Source organism: Anser cygnoides, chromosome 2 (genome assembly GCF_040182565.1).
Source record: "Anser cygnoides isolate HZ-2024a breed goose chromosome 2, Taihu_goose_T2T_genome, whole genome shotgun sequence".
Classification (NCBI taxonomy): domain Eukaryota; kingdom Metazoa; phylum Chordata; class Aves; order Anseriformes; family Anatidae; genus Anser; species Anser cygnoides.
The window spans coordinates 86,968,408-86,987,001 of record NC_089874.1 but is presented as its reverse complement, the minus strand read 5'-3'; the positions used below and the strand labels follow the sequence as shown (position 1 = coordinate 86,987,001).

Sequence of the window (18,594 nt, the reverse complement as noted above, 5' to 3'; positions counted from 1 at the left end):
TTCTCAATCTATATTGTTATAGCTCTTTTTGTGTTATTTGACATAACCATTTATATTTTGGGCTTAAATATGTTATTTGTCAAAATGTACTTTCAGTGTTAATATACCTTTAAAATCATAGTTTATCTTTTAAATATTGAATTCACTTTTTTTTTTTTCAAATCAATATTGCTCATGTTAGTGCAAATTTGTTAATCTTGAGATAGGTTAACCATTCCTTCCAGACCATAAACAGCATTTAATAAAACAGTGAGATTTATATAGGTCTACACAACTGATCAAGATTCTAATGCGAAGCTTGTTAAAAAAAAAAAAAAAAAAGAAAGAAAAAGAAAAATCCGACATTTTACAGTACATCAATTGCATTTTATACATTTTTTGGAACAGTTTTGTTTCTCCTCTATTTCTGTGTGTGATCTAGTACAAGAATGAAGGGAACAGCAACAGGCAATGATACTTTCCTCAGTATTAAAAAGAATGCATCATAAATATCCCGTTCAGTATGGCAGCAGTGTTGGATTTCCAAGCCTGGAAAAGAAGCCAGGTAATTCCACACTTCTCAAAACTCAGTACAGCAAGAGTGAACATTATTAGTTGGAGCACTTGCCACTACAGAAGAATGGAAACAAAAGAACACAAACTATAGACAAAAGGTATTTTATGCCACTTCATCAGTCCAAAACGTCTCACTTGAGCAATGGTCAACGTTTGACTCCAACTAATTTCTAAGAGGAGCTGCAAGGGGGCAATATGGGCATTTAAGTAGTTTGAAGAATGGAAATAAATCCAGTTTACAATAACTTTCTGTCTAAAGAACTTTAAACAGAACAATGGGTCCCTTCAGCCTTTTTGCAATCCTGCATCTGAAGAACTGCACGAATCTGGTGGTTATTAGGCAGGCAAGAAGAACTTCAAGTTGCGAGTGACATTCTTTATTAAAAAAAAGTTTTTATACTGAAAATGTGCTTTGTTCAAAAGAGCACTGCAAATGTCACTTATTAAAATCAATGCAATAAATAAAATATAAACAACCTGTGTCCAAAACTATGAATAATATTTTCATCTACCTCACTATACATCTGGCCCGCTGTGCCCCTCCCACCCACCCTTTTTTAAATGATTTAAAAATTTTTTTGCATGCGATTTTTTTTCCCCCTGTTTACTACAAAGAGCAGATAAGGTTACATATCGTACACCGGGAAAAGCTGCCAAAAAAGATTAAACTATAGTCCTAGATTACCAAAAACCAATTCTACATCACAACACCTGCCTGCATGAACTACTCAGTCTGCATCCTACAGAGCAGGCAATGATTTGCAAGAGACTTCTTCCCCCGCACACAGCCAGAAGTGTGCCAGGTGATGTTGAGACTATTACAATGACTAATCACAGAAATGTTTGCAACCTAAAACAAATTCCTTAATTGTAATTTAAGCAATTTACAACTACTCCTTTTGTGTTGGATCTTATTCTGTGGAAACTGTATGCCAAACTCTTGGCTGAATCAAAGAAATGCTAGATTATTATTATTTTTTTTTAACTTCCCAAGAGCTAAGATTAGTATGCCAGCTCTTCTGGTCTCTTAGCCTAGTTTTCTTTCCTTTTGTTTGTTTGTTTGTTTGTTTGTTTTTTAATTCTGTTCCTTTTTTTTTTCAATTTTTTTTTTAGGGTTTTATTTTAAATGCACGGAAATGGCCAGTATCTTTCATATTTGAGGAATGCATTTTGTGTGTTGGGTTTTCTTTTTGGTATGGGTTAAAATAAATGATTGTCTGAATGGTTCAGGAGTTGGACCCTTCTGTAGCCTGAAGAGTTTGGAGACTCCAGACTTTAGTCTGTTGGGTCTTTGTTTTCCATTCCCTCAGGGAGATGGCAAGATCAAACTCTCTTCCTTGAGTGCTTGCTGGTTGGTGGCTGGAGAGTAATGAAATTTCTTTCCCCAAGAAAAGATCAAGAGATGCTATTTTAAAGGAAATGGCACCTAAGGGTGAAGGACTCAGTGAAAAACATCCTAAAACCCCTTCCTTTGTGAGTGTGTGGCCTAACAATTTTGAATTGCTATCAATGGTTAATAAAGTGAGTAAGAGAAAGCACATACTGGAGTTTCCACTGTTTAAAAAAAAAAAAAAAAAACAAAAAAATGAAAATCAAAAAAAAATGAAGTTTGAACGAGGAAAACATTGGATGAAAGTAAGTCTTACACCACACAAACGCACACGCTCAAACACATACACACACACAATACTATGCATACGTGGACACACACGAGTAAGAATGTATATTTGTATGATAGATTCTTGGAAATAGACATTCTTAGCAAATATGGATGACAGATCAATTGTAATTTATTTTCTTTTAACACTGTATCATCATAAAGAAAACTGGTATAAATGAAAAAATCTATTTCAAATATCTACATCTAAAATTTTAGGCAGTGAAAAAGCACTTTGTTGACAAGGAGTGTGGAATGATGAATGTTAATTGTCAGAAACTGCTGAATGCCTTTTTTTTAGTTGCCACAAACAAATTCACATATCAGAACGAACAATACTGCTAAATATTCCTTTTTTTTTTTTTCTTTTTTTCTTTTTTCTTTTTTTTTTGTTAAAACGCACCGGGGAGAAGAAAACAAAAAACTGGAAATTCATACATCTTTCAAAATTTGAAATTGAAGCAATATTTAGAACCATAGATGAAGAAACACTGTGGCATTGGTGTAATATACACAATGCACTTGTTTTTTTATCTGTAATGTACATCAAATACTTTACAACAATGCATTAACAAAAGGCAAGAAACATCTTGCTGTACAGAGGAAACCCCAAATGCAACTTGAAGCCTAGATTCACAATGAATGAGGATATTAAACAAAGTGTGAGAAGCTGTTCCCCATAAAATATGTACGCTGCTCAGTTACTTGTGCTTAACTCTTAACCCACATCCACTGTCATGTTCTCCCTACTTCCTTCAGCCACATTCAACACACAGCACCGAACTTTAGACTCTACAGGCCAACAGTAAAGTTGTCCCACACGTAAAATATATATATGTGTATATATATATATATTTCTTTCTAATTATTCCCAGGTTTAGCTTTCATTTCTTTTAGCCTTCTAAAAAAAATCTCTTAATTTTTTTCCTTACTGGTTATCTGGGCCTTCCTATGGAACAGGCTTTAACAAACTAAATTTGCAGGAAAAAAAATGTCTTGTGGTATGCATGCACATGCACAGTTCCTGGAGCTTTTGTATCTGCCCAAGTCTCAAACCCAGGAGTCGGGAGAGGCTGGATAGTGGCTTGTTTCATAGTTAAGTTCACTATAGGGACGAGCAGCTGAATAGAAGTCGACGTAGTTGCCAGTTGACTTTAGTCCCAGGTGCATGTTGTATTCACTTGCAGGTGGGCGATGATGCACTTGGTCCTCAAAGAAGGACTCATCATAGTTTCTGGTTGAATTCTGAAACGGCTGATATGGTTCGTAATCTTTTCTGCTGGGCTCCTGTGGAACTGGCTGTGTTGAAACCTGAAAGATAGCAATGCCCGCAGCTTGTTAGATGCAAGATGTTGTTGTAGGCAACAAGAGGGAAGAAGGAGTGAATCTCATTCTACGTTTGTCATGCTGGAAATAGAAAGTTGTGCATTGTCTTAACCTCTGCCCCAAAGCAGTGCTTGGTAGTCAATTAATTCCACAGCTCTGCCTTGTCAGTACGTTCTTTACATTTTCATTTATTATTTTATGTTACTGCTGCTAACAGATGCTGCTTTCTTTCAAAAGTGATTCAAATCTGGATCTGAGCAGTGTAGCTCACAGTAACTTTAGTAAATATGATCTGTATATAGCTTTCTGACTACTTTGCAGCTATACAACGCAAACATTGTTGGTCAAAACTCAGCCTTGAAGAATCTTAATGGAAGCGATACGCACTCCAAAGATGTTAAACGTTTTGCAGCTTCCTTTGCCACAGGTGAGATTGAGTAACAGCATATTGTTAAGAACCAAGTAATAGTCTTCGGGGCACTGACACGAGAACATTTCAAACTAAGTGCCCTGAAATGTGTTCTGCTGTTGTTGTTAAGTTGAACCAATTTCTTACCACTGCCTCAACGCTTCATGTTGACAATCTTGTGTTGCTGCAATGTTCCAGCAAGTTGCCTTGAGGTTGAAGTATTTATGATATACAGAAAAAAAAATCTCATGCAGTCCCCTAACCTAAGTCTGCCATAAAGCTTTTTTCAGACAGTCCTAGTGAGACTCTGCTTTTATACTTGGGACTTAATGAAAATCTGAAGTTTATAAGCATTTACTAAGTGTCTTTGTGACTGCAAAATGACACAGACTTTCAGTCTTCAGATGGTGTCTTTTCCAGTGAGCTACCACTGAGAATATCGATGCTCCAATGTCAGTGTTAGAAGAATTTTTGCAGAACCTGCTGACTATGCACAAGGTCATAAAGCTCCTTCAAGAAGAGAGGAACAGTTGCACTGCTGTGTCACAAACTGTTGGATACTATGATTCTTTGAAAGTGTCTGTGTTGGACTCTATGCACAGAATGCAAAAGGTAGTGTCCACTGCCTTTAACAGTCCCCCAAGTGATCTTACAACACTAGGCACAATATTAGAATGGCAATAGGAAGCATAACAACTCTGATTTCTATTTCTTGCACTGCTGTCATCTCACTCCACGTGTTCAAACACAGGTGCTTCATTTTGGACACAGTAGAAAAATTCTATACTAAGCAATGCATTCATAAGCCAAAAAGATAGAGCAGGTTGATTTTTTGAGTAGAAAATAGTGGACTGAGTTAGTCCTTTTTAATTTATTTTTTGTTAAACACATTATTTCTGATAGGTCAATCATAAACTTGACATTTCATTGAGACAGCAAGTGGGAAAAGGTGGAAAAGCACTTTTTTTGGGCTCTCACTCCAAAAATCATATTAGTTCATTCATGACTGCAGCTACATCGCACCAGCTGTTAAAACATCTCATACCCTTACTTTCTCTAAGTACTGTGTTAGTTAGAAGGGCTTTATCTCTTTAAAGGCAATAAAAGCAGAAACACCTCCATGCACTAAAGTGGTTCACACAAAGAAAGGACACCGCACAAAATCCTGTCTAAGAAGCAAAACCAATAAAGGGAAAATGGGGGCACGGAATATCAGAAACTCTCCTCACCTTCAGTTTGTGGACTGAAACTGAAATATCATTCATTGAAACTGAAATTTCAGGTAATCTAATTAAAATCTTCAGGGAAAAAAAAAAAAACTTTTTATCAATTCTCCTAAATATTCCTTTACTTGTTTCTTACTAGTAATAATTTAAAATGCTTGTCTGAAATGTTTTTTGGCCTTATATCTCTATTTGCTGCAACGTTTTGCACATTGCTTAAGGAAGCTGTGAAAACATTAAGGAACTGTGGTAATTAAGTGTAAGGTAGCATTACGCATAAGGATGAAACAAAAGCCTATCAATGCAGAAAAATGTTTCCGAGGGAGTAAGGAAATGCTGTACTGGAAACATATGGCCATATGAATGAAATACATGTCAATATTGTGACAACTCTTTTTCTCTTTCTGTAAGGTTGTGTTAGCTTGGCACCCATGCTGCCAATTATACTTTTCAAATGCCCTCCTTATCCAGACATACTTTTCGCTTTATGGTTTTCAGGGACAGGGCATTTTAGATGCTCAGTGTTCCTGACTGAATGGTTTGGATGTAAACCGGTGGGAAACTGTCCTTTCCGATGAAATGCTAGATTTTCTCTTATGCCCAGAAGCACACATTTAAAAAAAAAAAAAAAGGCAAACAAACAGCTTTGTTACAAATCATAGTTGTGGCGTGGCGAAATGACAAATCTGAGGGCTTTAGGTACACATAAGTACAGGGCACATGTCTGTCTAAAAGATACAGGGGAGTGCCTTTTCCAGGCCTGTTCAATACTTGAGTTTCTTCCAGAATGACTAAGCCTGTGACTCATGCAGTGCCAGCAGTAACGCTGAACGCCATGATGGATACACCCAAGTAATGAGATGTGAAGGGACTTCACCAAGTTCACTGGCATGGGACATCACAAGGTATTTGACAAAGTAGAAGTGCCCATTATATTAGTTTGGCTTTGAGAGTATGCATCACATATCCAGAACTTTAAAGGTCTCAAGCCTGTCTTGATTTCATTAAGAGTTACCAGCCTTAATACCTTAGATAATTTTTGTGCACATGCTGTCATAAACCATTGGACATTTTTGAAACTTGGGCTGAAATTCTGCATTAGCATAAATAATATAACTTGCCTGAAGCCAGTGGAATTGCTAGCATTTGGTCAAGCAGATGACTCATTTCTTCTAATCTAGGCTTTTTAATTCTTGTGATATTTTTATTAGTTTCCATTCAAAAATGTGACATTGGTGTCTTGCCATCTAGAACAGTGACATTTTAGTCTCCTTACTTACCTGGTTATGTTTGATATCTTCAGCAGGTGCACCGTAAGAATTCCTGTACAAAGTTGAGATGCCAGTGCTCTGAGCTGGAGAGAGAAAAGAGGAAGGAAAAGCAGTTTTACCAAACATACCTCTTTGGTCTAAAAATGAGTTGTTAAAGCTTCATTTAATACTTACATAGTGCCCATTTCTCATACACAAATATCTTTAAAAGTGTCTGCAGTCTTCTATTTTCTCACCCTCCCACTAAACAATTTTAATCTTTGCTTTGGTGAACATGCATGTACATGGTGTACCCTTATTAATGGTTACAGGCACTATGTTGTGTCCATACCAATCTCAGGCACTTCACACATAAATCAACAAAATAATTCCATATACAGTTAGCATTCAGTAATATATTCCAAATTATATATGGGATTTTGTATCACACATACATTGAGCAGGTAACAGTTGTAAATATTGAAATTAAGAAACATTTATCTCCTTTCAGTTCAGTTGCATGATGTTACATCAAATCCTACCCTACAGTGCCTTTGCTATATTGTGAACTCATTCATGGGAAAAGTGATTAAATAAAACAAAAAATGAGTTATGCAAAAATGTAATAAGCAGTTACACCAAAGAGATCTAGTCAAGATAGTCTCAAATCCATAAACTGCTGTCATTTTCTTCTCAGATGTCCTGCTACTAAAATACATGGACAAAACTGAACTAAGTGTTTGAAATCAGAAGTAACTCTAAGGAAAAGGATGACATCATACTGTTTTGCAAAAATATATTGCCATCCTCTCCGCCCATCCCCCCCCCCCTCAAAAAAAATAAAAAAAGACAAGGATTTTTCCTGCAAGGCTTTAGCCTTCACTGATGACCTTGATTTGGGTATATGGCTGAAACTCAGCCTTCTGGTAGAACCAGAAACTTTGTATTTCTCTTACTTGAAATAATATGAAGGAAAGATGTGTGGCTGCTGCACACTGTTCTTACTGGATACGCGTTATTAACTTCCCAGATATTTGAACCAATGTTTTGATGATATAATCATGACTCTCATTATAAGAGCATGTGCCTGAAAGAGAATTTTAGAAGTAGCTGTGAATCAGAATCATCACAGGAACTGAAACATGTTGCCCATTCAACTTCTCTCAGGTCTCTGTGCAATGGTATAAAGCCTGGAGGCACCAAAAGATGCTTTTAGTACCTTTGCAACGCAAAACTTTGAGGGCAAGGACTGAGCAGCAGAGCTGAAAGTTGGGTGTGGGACCCATGCTAGTCACGTCACTAAGAAGAGCCACGGTTACTGAAGAAGTAACCACTCCTTCTTCCCTTTGCAACCTGCTAGCATGGACCCCAGCGTGCAGAACTGCCTCCATCCTTCTTCCCCCAGCCACTACTCTCTGTGGAGAAAGGGAGGAATGGAATGGTCGTTAGTCAAAGTCGACTGCGAAATGTCAATCCTGATCTTCACATCTGCCACAGGTACCGTGCCGAAGGTACAATTTTTGACAGAGCTTGATGCACAGTCTCATGTTGTCACTTTACAGATCTCAGATGGTGCTCTTGAAGTTCTCCAGTATGGTCTTGAAACGGGATGAAGACAGGGCTTATATGGTCGGGTGATGAGATTTAACAATTGGGGGGGAAAAAAAACAACACATTTTTTTTTCACTTGATGACCATTAGCTAATAGGGGTGAAAAAAACCTCTTGGTTCTTCATGTGCTGGATGCAGTTACTAAGACAGATCATAGTCCTGTGTAGGAAATGTTGCAGAGCCCCACAGGTCTCCGAGTAGTGCAAAGGGATCCTTTCTGTGAAAGTGGGAAGTAAATGAGCTCTGGTAACAGACAACGGTTGGTCTTTTTGGTGGGAGATACTCTCAATTTTGCGTGTGTGCCATCAGGTGGTAACAGATGGAAGTGATGCCTGCTTGAGTAGTTTATATTTGGCCATAGACGTTAGGACTGAAGGGTTGATCTACAGAGGTTCTCTCTGTTCAGGATGCATTTTGTCACCAAACTTGATTGATGTGTGAGACTTGAGTGTTATTTCGTTTTTTTTTTTTTTTTTTTTTTTTTTTTTTTTTTTTTTTTTTTTTTTTTTATGAATTACAGCTGCATCCTCTGCTTTAGTGTTTGAAACTCTCCCTCCTGAAGACAGCGTTTGGTATTACAGGAGCCCGCATCAGCATTACTGTCTACATGTCTCCTTATGCCTATGTGGCTCTCAGTAGTGCCAGTGACAGATCCTTCTGTGATACCATCTTTTTTTATGCTGGCTTTATGAATTCTTTGCTTGCTCCATGGAGTGCTACAAGAAGGTGGCTTGAACAAAATGGAAGTGATACTCAGTGTCTTGGACTCTCATAAACCTGTAACCATTTTTGTTTCATGCAGATAAATCTCAAGCAGGACTTAAGTTTCATGCATGCAAGTTTTCAGGCAGGCAGGACCGAAAGATTTGATCTGGAGAGGACAATACTATTCATCATTGTTTGCTGTCAAGAACAAAAGAGGTGAAACACCTGAGGGTTTTATGGAGAATCTGATGAAAAATAGTAGATTGGTCACATGCTAGTTTAAATAGTATTCCCACAGGCAATCATAAAGACTTCAAGGAGTATCATGACCTTTCCATCTTTTTACAGGTAAATAAAAGGGCACAAGGATCCTGTATGCCCCTAATAGCCACGATTATTAAAAAACAGGAACAGTTCAGAGTTGGTGCATATCTGTCCAACACAGTCGTATTTGTCACATGCTAGATTGAAGACTTGCAGTCTCACAGATCACAGATTCTGCGATGGAAAAAATGGGTAGTCTGTGTATAAAAATAGCTGCAAGGTCTGCGCTGCTGATTTCACTGCAGTCACATGAATACAAATCCACAAATTCAAAATGCAAGCAAACTGTGGTATTCTTTTCTTAATGCGATAAAAAGGAATACAATGACACATTAAACGCTTGGAAATGAATGCCAAGAGTTCACAGACAAGAAATCTTGGCTTTGCCTAGCTGCGAGGCTGAGATAATTCTGTTTCTGGAGGAAATGTAAGTCAAGCAATGTAGCTGCCAGTAACGCATGCCGCCCCACTCCAGTACCTGCTTCTGAACACGCAGGCAGCATTCCTGGGAACTCCATTCCCCCTCTGCCATGCCTCAGTGAGCAGTTGACTCTTGCTGTCCAAAAGCAGGGGGCAAATATAAAAGAAAGAAGGGAGAGAATGAGCCAGGTATTGGGGTGATTAGTAACTGATTCTTGATGTTATATGTACAGGTGTCATCACAGTAAAATTATCAAACAGAGAGAGTTAATGAAATAATCTTCTTTTTTAAAACATGGCAGGAGAAGGGAAAGGGGTACAAGGAGCAGGAGATGGAGATTTTCCAGCAGCCATGCTTCCTTACAGAGATGTGAGAATTTTTGCTGCAGATGAAATGATTCCAGAATTGATGAGTGTGTGCGTGTGTATTTTATGTAGCATATAAACATCAGCACCATATAAACATCAGTACAAGATAGTACTGAGAGGTACATCTTACTGAGAAAAATTGTGATGGTTCTAAAGCGAGTACTGTGATCAACCTGCAGCATTTTGTGGTTGCGTTGTATAAAAAACAGAAAAATGCCTTACTTTTTATTTTCCTCATTCAGTTTTAAAGGTGATATTGATTTAAAAAAAAATCAAATAGTTTCCCACAGCAGTCTTCTCCACAGCTGATGACAACTTTGAAAATTATGTCAGTCAATGGTTTATGTGACAAAGTTATCGTTGACCAAAGCCCTCCCCATATATCTCAGTCACTTGGCTCATGGTTTAACATTCAACTTTCAGCTCCTAAAAGTATTAATTCAGAACTGATTTACAGACACTTTCAAATAATAAGGTACTAACCTTTTACACTCACAAACACAGACTGATAGTAAGAAAGGAAAGATCAATTGGGCAGGTAGTCATCCTCAGCCAGTATTGCATAGCCTGCTTTTTTTTACTGCCATCAGCAGGACCCCATTTTCTAAAATTTAGTTCAAGACAGTAAAGGCAAATGATGTTGTGCCTCACAAATATCATCTAACAGAGATCACTGCCTCACTTACCACTGTCACCTTCTTGTGTGGTGAAAGGGCATGACAAAAGATTACAGTGTACTGTGGTTTCTTAAAGTAGTAATAAGTTCAAGTAACCCGAGCATCTCTATCTACTATAACAGACTGTGGTTGTTTGTGTTTAGACAGTGCAGGGACTTATAAGTAAGCTGAAATGAGAAAAGTACAGATGTTAGATTACTGATAAGCAAAAGAATAAACTAATCAGGAGTTTCTGCTGGTGGAAGCAAAGAAACAGGAGGCAGACTGTAATGCACATATTAGTTCAGTAAGGGAATTAACAAAGTAAAAGAAACTTTGCAGTAGAGTCCCCATGATAGTATACAGTAAGCTTATCTTCTTTGTTCTGAAGGAGAGCACCAAGGCATAAATAACGTTATCACATTCATTTATAGTTCCTGTGTTTTTTTAAAGGACTATAATAGTTTTTGTCTTAAAAATATACTTTAGGTGATAAAATTTTATTATTGGTTATTATTTTCTACAGAAAAGAGAAGATGGATTGTAAATATACAAGGCATCATAAACCTGCGAAGTGAAGAGGGCAATGAGAACTTTGATATTGTTCCTCTATTTTTTAGCTGTCCTTGTGAAATCAATATAAGTTATCATTTTCAGCCAAACTGTTTACTTCATAGATTCTCCATTTTTTCCCAGAGGCTTCCTGACAACTCTCCACAATGGCAAGAAGCCAACATTTCTACTTCAAAAATCCATCAACAAACCTTCATTTCAGTCCCAGCCAAGAGGTCATAAAATTTTTGAACTATAAACTGAGAAGAGCTTTGGAGAAGAGCATGGAGACAGGTGTGGATAAATTGGGACTACAGCTGTAGCTCTACACTCTCTGTAAATCCATAAGTCAAGGAAAGCTTTGTGTAATACATCAGTTTGGCACAAAACACAGGAGCAGCTCAAAATATGTATACGCCAGGTGGAACTTGAAAAAACATTTATCTAAGTCCCATAGGCTCTGTGGATGTATGAGCTGCAATGCGTTATTTGATGCACAAAATGAAATACAGGCATTGGAATAAACTTGCTACATGAACTTACATTAGACCGGAGAAGCAAAGCCAAAATGCCTTACAATTAAAATCACAAATACTGTATTTTATATTGTTCTTTAATGAAATATTTATTATTTAATGAGCTACAGATAGTTATACAAATTTCACGTCCAATGTTGACAAGCAGGACTCCTTCTGTTATTTTCTTCTGTTCTTAAAATAGTGCTTAATTTGAGCTCAGACCAAATGAGCAGAGATTTGGTGATCTGAAAGAGAGAGCAAGTGATTTGTTAATTCCATATCCATTCATACGATGTCTATACAAGATTCTGAAGTATTATAGAACTTATCAATTTGTTTTTGATTTTTCTCACTGAGCTCAGTAACTGAAAAATAATGGATAGTCAAGTATGATGCTGAGAGCCTTGAGTTCTCTTATTAAGAGCCAACCCAAAAGATCAATAAGAACAGATAAAATACAAACATATTAAAGGAAAGCAGGAAGTAGAAATCAAAGTGGAACAAAGGTTGTTGGGGAAGTACAAACCTCAGGCTCCTAAAATTATATAGAAAGAGAAAGGAAATATGGGAGAACATAAGCACTCCAGTAAAAGACAAAATGAAAAGGGATGGGGAAAAAGCAATCAATAATTTTTTGAAGTGGGGAGAGACATGAAAGAATAAGTTACTATCTGCAAGGAAGCACAGAATTTCCATGTGAAAACCCTTTCTTGAGAACATTCTAATATAATCTGGTCATCTAATTTGCAGACACAGCTAAAATGAAATACTAATGTTTCTGCCTTTTCAGCTGCTGTTCTTACTCCTTAGATTCCCTCTACCTGGATCCTTGAAAAAGTAATGAAAAAATTTAAGTCTTGTCCTCACAATTACACAAGTAATGACCACTGAAGTGTTTGTAATAGTGTTTTGTGTAGTAACTATGAAACACCCAAAATGTTATAGATACATTAAATACAGTACCTTGACAGAATTCTCTGCAATTCCATGTAGTATCCTGCAGAGGCGATTCAAGACACTCATCGTTTCTGTGGTTTCCATATGTTCTTGACTGTCATTTCTCTTCTTCTGACTTTTACTTTCTTGCTAATTAATGTTCTGTTTTGCATTTTGACACAAGTTCAAAGGCTGGCCTTTAGATTTTGATTACACAACGGTGTGTAGCACAGAAGAAGCTGTATGAGTCATATCATGTCTTGAAAGCAGACACTATAGCATGGAGGGCTTGACACCTAATCAGCATAGTACTGGTGTCCCTGTGAGCTTAGGACAACCCATTCTGACATTCTCTGAGCAAAACCTACGCAGAGGGAGGGGAAAAGGTAACAGGCAGAAAGTGCAGAATGACTCCTCGCTGTAATTTTTTACTTGCACCAAGGTAACATTTGGTGGAGAAGACACCATGATGCTCAGCACTGTGCAAATATACCAAAACGCTCAACAAAGGTTATGTAAGTCTGTGCAGTGGTGATGGAGATCAACACTTATTTTGCAGAGAATTAAAGAAGAGATGCTGTACTAGACAAAAGAGTCAACATTTTGTAATTACTGAAATGTTAACAGGTTAATGAGCTCACTAGGAGAGAGAGGCCTTCACTAAAACCTGCAATAGATGCCGTAACACACACCAAGAACATTTTTGTATTTAAATCAGCCTAGCTATGAAAGCAATGGGGATAGACTTTCCAAACTGCTACTGAATTTCCTAGGAATGAGTGACATGTAAAAACATCTAACTGGTCCCAGAAAGCCATTCCCAGCAACAGACAGACATTAGGGGTCACCACAAGTGCTAAACCATTGTCATGCTTACAGAAACAGCACTAGTTAATATAAGCTGGATTTACCCACTTCCTTCTGAAAAGAAAACAAAATTGAAAAGAAATGAACAAGTGTTTTTAAAGCCTTTTCTGTTATAAAGAATCGTGGTCTTCACAAATCATTTTTGCAAAACATAGTATCATTAGTATCAAGTACTTCTTCAGTTGTATTTCTCAAGGTTGCTAAAACTTTGGAATCAGCCAAAGCAGGTTAACTCTTTTCAACATTACAATAAACTCAGGCAACCTTATAAAATCAGCCGTCTATCACAGCTGATTTTTACATATGCTATGTAAGCATAATCTCACCTGTCATGGTGTCTTTCCTAGAAGTGTGTTCTCCCTTATTTCCATGGTAAGTGGCGTTCGTTCCAGTTGATTCATAGTCTGTTTTCCTTTCTTTTAGGCTGATCATTTCCCGAGGTGAGGCTGGGGCACTTGCTAGATCATAAAAATGGATTTATTTTTTCTCACCACATATCACTGAATGTAGTGTTTAACTCTAAAGTAAACATTTTAGTAAAGTATGTATTTGCTAGCAGATTAATGTCAAGCTGTTTGAAGAAACACCTCCATGTTATGAAAGAAAAGAAAACATGCTGTTATTTTAAATACAGTACAAATGTTTTAATATGATTTATTAATTCCAAATATCATTTTCACCTTTTTTTACTTACACCCATCATCTAAGGTGATCATTAAGAAAAAGTACAATAATATTATTTTTTTTTCCCTTTTAGCTTTTCAGACTCAAAAAAAAAAAGTGTGTCAAAACTTTCCGGTATACGTACTTCTGCTTTTCTTCTCAAAATGGTCAATTCATTTCTGTTTAAAAGACCCTTAACTTTCAATTGGGTAGAAAAAAAAATATAAAAGGAGAAAAGCCCTTATAAAATGGATTCCTCCCTTCTCTGTTGAAAATAAACAAGCCCATGAAATAGTTCTAAGGGGAATGGGAAGAAAAGAAAGATGTTTTTTCATAGAAAACACGTAGGAAGAATCCCTAACACTTAAAGGTAAGTCAAATAATTTCTCTGTCACTAACTATCCATGTAGGAACAGTTGACATTAAAACAATATTTCTTTCACCATGTGCTGGGAAACTCTGCAAGTGTTTAGAAGCTGAGACAGCTGAAAAAGGAGGTTTGGGGGGGAATGTTACGGAAAAAAATTGGCTCATATTATTGTTCCACAATTGACTCTGAGTCAATAAGAAAGAGACTGGCTCTCAGTCAGTAAGAAAGAGGCTAACTGAAACTCCTGCTACAGCTAAAAGCAGGGAAGTGCCAGGTGACTAGGAGGAGAACCGGGTTTGTATGTGATTTTCATGCACTGGAGAATGTGAAGGTGGCACTGATCAAAAAGACTCACAGCTTGTGATGCTTAGACAGGAAAAGGAGAAAAAAGCAGGGACAAAAATAATGGATTGCAAGTGAACTGACTTCAGTGATTTAGGTGTTGGGAGATACCATGCACTTTCCCTGTTGTGGAGGGAAGGGGAGGGGAGGGAGTACAAGGTGAGCATCCCAGAGCCTAGTAAAGGCATAGTGGTAGAAAAATAGCTAAACTGCTGGTGCATATTTCTACACCTTCCCCAGCTGCCACCCAGACATTCAAGATGTTAAAATAATTTCCAAAGCAATAGCAATGTCATTTCTAAATAAAAATAAAAATTAAAAAATAAAAAAAAATAAGAAATGTCTTTCAGCATCTCTAAACCATGTTATAATTTTTAGTTAAGGAGCAGGGAATCCCTCCTTGCACAGTGATGCTGAATTCTGTTCAAATTGGTTCTGATGGCCCTAGCCTCTGAATTTACAGAGCAAATGTGGGACAGATGGCTTTTCTTATGAAGGAATTTAAACTGGGGATTGCTTTCAAGTTTCTTGTCAATACTGATGTAATTCTAAAGACGATAAAGGCAGCAAATATGAAGATATGAAGAAACATGACATTAAGTCACCATATCATCTAATGGGGACTTGACTCCAACAGGGAACAAAGCAGAATGCATACCTTGAAAAGGTAACTAACACTTGGATGCGTTTTGTTTCACATACTCTGGTAACACTTTAAAGTATTCCAGTGTTTTGAATACAATTGACTGATAAGGACAAAACCATCTCTCTCTGTTCCCTGTAGAAATTATACCTTTCCTCTCATCTTAGAACAATTGCCTTTTGGCAAGTGTTAAAATACAAAATTGCCTTCCTCCAGAGCTTTTATTGGAAGCAGAGATAAATCCAGTAGTCGACATATTGAAAAGTAATATCACGACTTTCTCCTCTTATTCTTAAAGTATACAAAATAGACAGAGCTTTCTACACTACATAAAGTATTGTATCTCCAAGTCCTCGGGATGGATGGGACATTATGGGTTCATTTACTTCAAATAGGTAGGATGCACTATACCAAAATAATTCTTGACAGACTTTTGTCTACAACTAAAGATCTCTGATGACAGAGACCACGTAACTGCTCCAAGCAGTTTATTACAGTGTTTTGTTTTCCTACCATTAGGAAATGTTCGATGTCTAGCTAACCTGACTCCTTGCTGCTCATTATTTTCATTTGTCTGCTATGAAAGTAGAAAAAGTTCATACCATGCCTCTTTGCAGCTGCCTGTTACATGTTTGAAGATTTGGTGTGTACCTCTTCTCACTGCCCTCATCTTGTCTCTGTTCTTTGAGTTAAACAGTTACAGTCCATTCAGTATGTCCTTGTATCCCTATTTCTCCATCTCCTGATATATGTTTGCAACTGACAAAAACCCCTAAATCATTTCTAATGCACTTCCATCTAGGTATTCCCCTTACAACTTATTTGTAAAGGATCAGATCTTTGTTTCCCTTTGGGCAGTATCTCCAATGTCTCAGGACAACTCTGAATTCTATTGATGCCCTCCAGGGTAGGTGAGTCTCTCCTAGGTTTACGTCACCTGCAAAGTTAACTGGCATCCTTTGTGTATTACCAGGGTCATTACTAAAAACATTGAAGAGTCCTCGACTCAAGACAAACCTCCAAGGAAAATATGCTTCCATTTAGCAAAAAGTCACACCTATTCTTTAAGAATGGCTTTCAGTCTGTTTTGTGTTGCCATGTTTTCTGGACTGTTTGCTAGCTTGCCCTAGCTTGCCTATAAAAATCACATGGGAAATAGTCTCACTTATTACTGTAGATTTCATTTACTGGCTATACCTTTCCACAAAGCCTTGCAACTATGCTGTGGAAGAAATTCAGATGGAATTACAAGAACAAATCCTATTGAATCAATGCTTGGATTTGATATGGGTACTACCAGACAGACAGTAACTTGCACTACAACGTAGAAGTAGATGCTCCTAAGCAGCATCTTATGTTCCTATTATCTTTGAGGTGTTCAGATTGTGATTACTTGCTCCAGCAGTTTTCTAGAGCATGAAGTTGAGCTGACCGGTCTGTAATCACATGGGCGCCTCTTCCTTCAGAAACAGCCACTACGTTTGTCCTTTGCCATTCGTCTGATGACTCCTCATAGCAGTAAGATTCATAAGAAATTTTTCTGAAGTATGTTCTATAAGCAACAGAAGTGAGGAGATAGTTCTGGCCAGAGACAGAACTAAGGTCTCAGGGACAGACATTTCAAGTGCCTTGCACTGGTGTTCAAAATAAGATTGTGAACAAAAAAGGCAAAGAAAAAAAAAAAAGGAATTCTTTGCAGACAGACTTGTGTAATGACGGTCAATAGCAGCTTTCACTGGGCTGTATTTCTGGCCACTTCAAATTTCCTCAGTGGTTGCTCTGCAGGACTAGGACACAGCTAATAGATACTTAAAACTATTTTCTTAAAAATGTATCTAGTGCATGATGCTGATGGCAATAATTGGTTTGGCCTAATTCTAAATTCCTAGTATACCTATGGAATGGCAGCATTTGATTGAGCAAGTAGTAAAATTGTTTTACTCTGTTTACCTTAAAAGAATTTCACTGAGAATGATTTTATCTAACCAAGATATGTTTTACCTTAGAATAAGATGATGAAAAGATGCTCAGATTTCCAAACAGAAAAATAAATTAACATGGAGGTGTAAATTGACATACTTACATTAATTCCTTGCAGGGATTGTACAGAATTAATGATAGCTGGTCTAAATATGTCATCAATATTACATGAATACCTGTAGTCAATCTTTTATTAAGCTTCCATATGCATGTGTATGTACACATATACACATACACACATTCACATATAATCAGAATAAACGCTGACAAAAATAATGTAGATCTTTCAACTTCTGCCAGATGTACAGAGTGGTCATAAACAACTTAACAGTTGTCATGACTAGCAAAAAGAGTAACAGTTTCCTCATGCTAACAATAGATTTAATCACCCTGAGATCTAGTCAGCTAATTTCCATCAGGAAAACACTGCATAGTAAATTAGTAAATAAGAAAAAGTAATATTCTTTCTGCTGTAGAACTTGCACAGTGTCATGCAAAAAAATAAAAATAATTCCTGCTTTGAATGGATAGTTCAGATAAGAGTAAATAATGCATTTTGTGCTATTTCACCATTCTTAACAGATCTGCATGCCAGTGACATTGCTTAACAGAGAAAAAAGACAATGATGGATTATTTCTGTCTTTACTTCAACCCTGGAAGGCTGCACTTACCTGAGCGGTTGTTAGGAGACATGCGCACGGGAGAGATGGAGGGCGTGCGTGATGAAGAGTATGGTCTTTGCCGATCCCTTTCTATTGTTGAAGATGAGGCTACAAAGTGATACTGTGACCATCCGTCCTGCAACATCAAACATTGTGACAGCAGTCAGCAAATACGCCATGCAGTTCCTGGTATTAAGTACAGAGTATTTTTCTCTAGTTTATTTTTACTACTTATACACAAGTAGGCTACTATCTCTTTCCTGCCACTGGGTGGCAAATAGTTTTACTGGTGCAGGATTTGACTTGCTGACTGTACTGAAACACCACAAGAAAAATTAAAATGCAGAAAGTTCCGTAAAGTATCATATTTCGGAAAGATTCATATTATGAAAACACTGAACAATGTCTTAAGTTATTTGTTTAATAGTTCTGTCTTTTTCCTTGCCTCTAGTTTCACATTCTAAATGATCTGAAAATATTCCAAGTCATGAAACTGCCTGTTTTCACAAGGTTTTGCTTTAAATCATTTCTGACTTATTAGGAAATGGAGTAAGT

General features: G+C 37.2%; 1 protein-coding gene and 1 long non-coding RNA gene across 13 annotated transcripts in view; both read right to left on the bottom strand.

Moving 5' to 3' along the window:
* Window positions 1–307: 307 nt before the first annotated feature.
* CTNND2 (catenin delta 2) overlaps window positions 308–18,594 on the bottom strand; it is a 648,554-nt gene continuing 630,267 nt past the window's right edge. For 8 of the 12 annotated variants that reach the window (XM_066992559.1, XM_066992566.1, XM_066992563.1 and 5 more), the window contains 5 exons: window positions 18,049–18,175; window positions 13,705–13,836; window positions 9,539–9,616; window positions 6,451–6,524; window positions 308–3,523 (listed from right to left, as the gene is read on the bottom strand). In XM_066992559.1, coding sequence (XP_066848660.1) covers window positions 3,263–3,523; window positions 6,451–6,524; window positions 9,539–9,616; window positions 13,705–13,836; window positions 18,049–18,175 — 672 coding nt within the window. In that variant the 3' untranslated portion in view covers window positions 308–3,262. The remainder of the gene's footprint in view (window positions 3,524–6,450; window positions 6,525–9,538; window positions 9,617–13,704; window positions 13,837–18,048; window positions 18,176–18,594) is intronic. The other 4 variants (XM_066992560.1, XM_066992564.1, XM_066992567.1 and 1 more) reach the window with 2 other exon arrangements.
* LOC125184353 (uncharacterized) lies at window positions 9,899–13,698 on the bottom strand. Its single transcript, XR_007168263.2, has 2 exons — window positions 12,539–13,698; window positions 9,899–11,820 (listed from the first exon to the last, which is right to left on the bottom strand). It is a non-coding gene; the product is annotated as an uncharacterized lncRNA (long non-coding RNA).